General features: G+C 39.1%; 1 protein-coding gene across 1 annotated transcript; it reads right to left on the bottom strand.

The window, feature by feature from the left end:
• Positions 1-3,925: 3,925 nt before the first annotated feature.
• LOC130976432 (uncharacterized) lies at positions 3,926-5,921 on the bottom strand. The gene is made up of 3 exons (XM_057901302.1): positions 5,044-5,921; positions 4,723-4,957; positions 3,926-4,306 (listed from the first exon to the last, which is right to left on the bottom strand). Exons 1-3 carry the CDS (start codon positions 5,919-5,921, stop codon positions 3,926-3,928), a joined length of 1,494 nt encoding a protein of 497 aa, XP_057757285.1.
• Positions 5,922-6,311: the final 390 nt, after the last annotated feature.

Genomic DNA, 6,311 nt, shown 5'->3' with positions numbered 1-6,311 from the left:
ACTCCATCTTTGTGGTGGAAAGAACTTTGCCAAGAAGGCATTGACTAGCTTTTCCCATGAGTCCAGGCTTTCTTTAGGTTGAGAGTCCAACCATATTCTAGCTCTGTCTCTTACAGCAAAAGGGAATAGCATCAGTCTATAGACTTCAGGGTCAACCCCATTAGTCTTGACTGTGTCACAGATTTGCAAGAATTCAGCTAAAAACTGATGAGGATCTTCCATTGGAAGTCCATGGAACTTGCAATTCTGTTGCATTAGAGAAACTAATTGAGGCTTAAGCTCAAAGTTGTTTGCTCCAATGGTAGGGATAGAGATGCTTCTCCCATAAAAATCAGGAGTAGGTGCAGTAAAGTCACCCAGCACCTTCCTTGCATTGTTTGCATTGTTGTTGTTTTCTGCTGCCATGTTTTCTTCCTTGAAGAATTCGGTCAGGTCCTCTAAAGAGAGTTGTGCTTTGGCTTCTCTTAGCTTTCTCTTCAAAGTCCTTTCAGGTTCAGGATCAGCTTCAACAAGAATGCCTTTGTCCTTGCTCCTGCTCATATGAAAGAGAAGGGAACAAGAAAATGTGGAATCCTCTATGTCACAGTATAGAGATTCCTTTAAGTGTCAGAGGAAAAGAGAAATAGAAAGAAGAAGGAGAAGATAAATTCGAACTTTAGTTAGATAAGGTTCGAATTGTGCATTGAGAAGGAGTGGCACTCCATAAATAGAAGGATGTGGGAAGGAGGGAAGTTTATTTTCGAAAATCAAGTGAAAAATTTTGAAATTATTTTGAAAAACATTAATTAATTTTCGAAAATAAAAGTGGAAAAGAAATTAAGTGATTTTTGAAAAAGAATTTGAAATTAGAAATTAAAAAGATTTGATTGAAAACTGTTTTGAAAAAGATGTGGTTAAAAAGATTTAATTGAAAGGTTATGAGTTTAAAAAAAGATGTGATTGAGAAGATATGATTTGAAAACATTTTTAAAAGATATGATTTGAAAACCATTTGAAAAGATATGATTTTTAAAAAAGAATGACTTGCCTAACAAGAAAAGATATGATTTGAAACATTCAAACCTTTCTCAACAGAAAAGGTAACAATCTTGTGATGTTCAATCAAATCATTAATTGTTAGTAAGTATCTTTTAAAAAGGAAAGAAATTGATTTTGAAAACATTTGATTGAAAAGATTTGATTTGAAAAAGATTTGATTTTGAAAAACTAAAAAAAATTTGATTTTGAAAACAAAATCTTCCCCCTGCACCATCCTGGCGTTAAACGCCCAGAATGGTATACATTCTGGCGTTTAACGCCCAAAATGCACCCTTTTTGGGCGTTAAACGCCCAACCAGGTACCCTGGCTGGCGTTTAAACGCCAGTCTGCCTTCTTCACTGGGCATTTTTGAATGCTCAGCTTTTTCTGTATAATTCCTCTGCAGCATGTTTTGAATCTTCAATTCTTTGTATCATTGACTTGAAAGGACACAAATTAAAAATATTTTTGGATTTTTGATAATCAAAATGCAAAAGGAATCAATTAACAATGCATGCAAGACACCAAACTTAGCAGTTTGTGTACTACTGGCACTAACAACATGAAAATGCATATGAGACACACAAAATACTTCAAGTCAATAGAATTCAAAGATCAAAACAAAGAAATATATGCATGGATTCGAAAATTATAACAAAAACATGCATTTGACACCAAACTTAAGATGAGACACTAAACTTATGCAAGAAACATCAAATATTTTTGGTCTTTTTGGTTTTGTAAATTTTTTTTGTATTTTTCGAAAATTAAGTGAAAAAAAGTATCAAAATTCTTAATGAGAATTCCAGGAATCAGTGCAATGCTAGTCTAAGGCTCCGGTCCAGGAATTAGACATGGCTTCACAGCCAGCCAAGCTTTCAAAGAAAGCTTCGGTCCAAAACACTAGACATGACCAAGGTCAGCCAAGCCTTAGCAAATCACTGCTCCAACAGCAAGATTGATACGAAATCAACAAGCTCTTGTGGTGATAAGTTGAAACCTCGGTCCAATCAGATTAGACATGGCTTCTCAGCCAGCCAGATTTCAACAAATCATCATGAAACTCTAGAATTCACCTTCAAGAATTTCGAAAAAAAATACCTAATCTAAGCAACAAGATGAACCGTCAGTTGTCCAGCCTAAACAATCCCGGGCAATAACACCAAAACTTGATGTTGTTGCCGGATCTTGGCACTGATGTTACCAAAAGCTTGCTCAAAACTTGAACAATCCCCGGCAACGGCGCCAAAAACTTGGTCGGCGAAATTGTGAACTATACTTTTTCACAACTCTCATAATCCCTGGTAATGGCTCCAAAAACTTGGTGCGCTCAATACCATGGCATTACACAACTTCGCACAACTAACCAGCAAGTGCACTGGGTCGTCCAAGTAATAAACCTTACGTGAGTAAGGGTCGATCCCACGGAGATTGTTAGTATTGAAGCAAGCTATGGTCATCTTGTAAATCTTAGTCAGGCAAACTCAAATGTATATGATGATGATGAACGAAAATAACATAAAAGATAAAGATAGTGATACTTATGTATATCATTGGTGTAAGAGCTTCAGACAAGTGTATGAAGATGCCTTCCCTTCCGTCTCTCTGCTTTCCTACAGCCTTCATCCAATCCTTCTTACTCCTTTCCATGGCAAGCTCGTGTAGGGTCTCACTGTTGTCAGCAGCTACCTCCCATCCTCTCAGTGAAAGCGATTGCATATGTCCTGTCACGGCATAGCGGAATTCATCTGTCGGTTCTCAATCAGGCGCGGAATAGAATCCAGTGATTCTTTTGCGTTATCACTAACGCCCCGCCCTCAGGGTTTGAAGCACGTCACAGTCATTCAATCATTGAATCCTACTCAGAACACCACAGACAAGGTTAGACCTTCCGGATTCTCTTGAATGCTGCCATCAGGTCCTGCCTATACCACGAAGACTCCGAAGAATCCAAGAGATATTCACTAAGCCTCGAATGCTTGTAGAACAAGAATGGTTGTCAGTCACCTTGTTCATAGGTGAGAGTGGTGATGGGCGTCAATCATCACCATCATCATGTTGAAGAACAAGTGATATCTTGGTAAAAGAACAAGCGGAATTGAATAGAAGAACAATAGTAATTGCATTAATACTCGAGGTACAGCAGAGCTTCACACCCTTAATCTATGGTGTGTAGAAACTCCACCGTTGAAAATACATAAGCATAAGGTCCAGGCATGGCCGAATGGCCAGCCTCCCAAAGATCTAAGATAGCATAAAAGTGAAGATAGCTACCAAAGTCTACTAATACAATAGTAAAAGGTCCTATTAATAGTAAACTAGTAACCTAAGGTGTACAGAAATGAGTAAATGACATAAAAATCCACTTCCGGGCCCACTTGGTGTGTGCTTGGGCTGAGCAATCAAGGAAATTCGTGTAGAGACCTTTTCTGGAGTTAAACGCCAGCTCCCATGCCAGTTTGGGCGTTTAACTCCAACTTTTATTCCTGTTCCGGCGTTTAACGCTGGAATTCCTGAGGCCGGATTGCTTCGCGGGTTTGGGCCATCAAATCTTGGACAAAGTATGGACTATTATATATTGCTGGAAAGCCCTGGATGTCTACTTTCCAACGCCGTTGAGAGCGCGCCAATTGGGCTTCTGTAGCTCCAGAAAATCCACTTCGAGTGCAGGGAGGTCAGAATCCAACAGCATCTGCAGTCCTTTTTGGTCTCTGAATCAGATTTTTGCTCAGGTCCCTCAATTTCAGCCAGAAAATACCTGAAATCACAGAAAAACACACAAACTCATAGTAAAGTCCAGAAAAGTGAATTTTAAATAAAAACTAATAAAAATGTACTAAAATCTAACTAAAAGATATCAAAAACATACTAAAAACAATGCCAAAAAGTATACAAATTATCCGCTCATCAATAGTACACGAGATGAGCTTCTGATGCCAATATGTAAGGTTCATCCTCTTCTCGATCACCGATGTGAATTGGACGAGTGAAATTAACGTTGGTAAGGCCCAGATGGTCTTGTTTGATTCCTCTGCCCGTAGTTGTATCAGCCCAAATACATCTGAACAAAACCACTGTGAAATGGTAGCTGTAGTTCAGTTCGATTATGTCCACAATTTTTCCATAATATGGAACACTACCAATAGCCACTCTATTGTCATGCATGCTGGCATAACTTCTTATATTGGATGAGACATAAACTCCACTATTTTGTGTTTTCAGCCCGTCTTCCTTTGTGATAGTTCTAAACTTGTACCCATTGACGTTGTACGCCCCAAAACGTCTTGCCTAAAGCATGGGACCACATGCCAGCAACTTCATTTCTTTCGAATGTACAGTACTGTCTATCCGAACCTAGCACCATAAATTATAGTTTGTTCATATCAAACAATGGAATTCATAATTTATAATTCTAGGGCACAAATAAGTTGGTCAGATTAAATTTTCACGAACCTCACGCTTGAACCGGCGAGAAAATTCTGCATGCACAACACAGTCTATCTTAGATTGCAACCTTGTTTGATCCCATAATTTTTGCTTGGTTTCTGCCCTAAATGTACTTTACGACATAACAAGAAATTAGTCCAATGACCGAGTGTTTGAAATGGGTTATATGTGCATACTTACTCAATAAATGGAGCGACGGCCTCACAATTGACTAGCACATGACGATGTGCCTGATCTCTTTCCATTAGGGTCAGTACAAAATGTGAAACAGCCCCTAAAGCTTTTCCCATTTCTGGAAACATAGTACTTCCTGTATTGATTGTAATATCAACAGGTTGATCGTCAACTCGCGCTGGTCGGTTGATTCTAGTCTCAATATTATTCAAATATCTGGAGCAGAATATCAAAATCTCCTCGGATAAATAGCCCTCCGCAATTGAGCCTTCTGCTTGTGCCCTGTTACGCACATATTGCTTCAATCGTCCTAAGTACCTTTTACATAAATACGACATAATGCTTAGTAAATACGTAACGAAATTGAAAAAAAAGGTCTTAAATGTGTTTAGTCGAAAGCTAACCTTTCTATTGGATACATCCACCGATAAAGTACCGGGCCACCAAGTTTCAGTTCATCAACGAGATGCATCGTAAGGTGAACCATGACAGTGAAGAAGGATGGAGGAAAAATCATTTCCATCTGACACAAAGTTTGCACAACATGATTCTGAAGGGCACCAAGCTGCATAGGATTTACAGCCTTTCCACAGAGTTCTCGGAAAAATGAGGACAGATTCGCAATCACAGTCGATACCGGACTCGGCAATGCATTCTTCACCAAAATTGGAAATAATTGTTCAATTAGAATGTGGCAGTCGTGACTCTTCAACCCATACAACTTGCGCTGCCGGATGTCAACACAACGAGCAATATTGCTTGAGTTACCATCTGAAAAGACCACGTTCTGTAGAGTCTTCAGGAATACATCCTTCTGTGGATTCGATATTGTGAAGATTGCTGAAGAATATTTACCACCTTCGTCCGGCCACAATTCAGGCCTTATGCCCATGCTTTGTAAATCTTTGCGAGCTTTAAGATTATCTTTTGATTTGACACTATCATTTAAGATAGTGAAGACCACATTGTCACAAATATTTTTCTCTATGTGCATCACGTCAAGGTTATGACGCAATATATGATCCTTCCAGTACGAGAGATCAAAGAACACACTCCTCTTTTTCCAATACGAGTCATCTTGATCTACATCTTCACCAATGCGTCTTCTTTTGGCTGTCAGAGTTGAGGTCTTCCCAAACGATACTTGCATGTTACACTGCTGACTTAAGACATCTGTTCTATAATACTTCTTCGGTGGATCCCTGCTTTCAGCTTGTCCATCAAATTGACTACGGTCTAGTCTATATTTATGGCTCTGAGTCAAGAAGCGGCGATGGCCCATGTAACATCATTTTTGACTGAATGTCAGTCGCTGAGGCTTAGCGTCCACATTACAAGTCAGACATGCTAACCCACTGTACGTGTTCCATCCAGATAAATTTCCCAACTCCGGAAAATCACTAATAGTCCACATTAGCGCCGCACGCATCTTGAAAGTGGTCCTCTTATTAGCATCATAAGTTTCAACACCATCCCACAATTGCTTCAACTCATCCACCAAGGGCTCCAAATATACATCTATGTCATTACTCGGCATTTTAGGACCGGGAATAATCATAGATATGATAAAAGATGTTTGTTTCATGCAAAGCCATGGAGGAAGATTGTACGGAATAAGAATCACAGGCCAAATGGAATACTTTGTACTCATATTTTTGAAAGGATTAAATCC

Source organism: Arachis stenosperma, chromosome 1, assembly GCF_014773155.1.
Source record: "Arachis stenosperma cultivar V10309 chromosome 1, arast.V10309.gnm1.PFL2, whole genome shotgun sequence".
Lineage (NCBI taxonomy): Eukaryota > Viridiplantae > Streptophyta > Magnoliopsida > Fabales > Fabaceae > Arachis > Arachis stenosperma.
The sequence above is the reverse complement of the archived record's forward strand: the minus strand, read 5'-3'. Positions and strand labels throughout refer to the sequence as shown.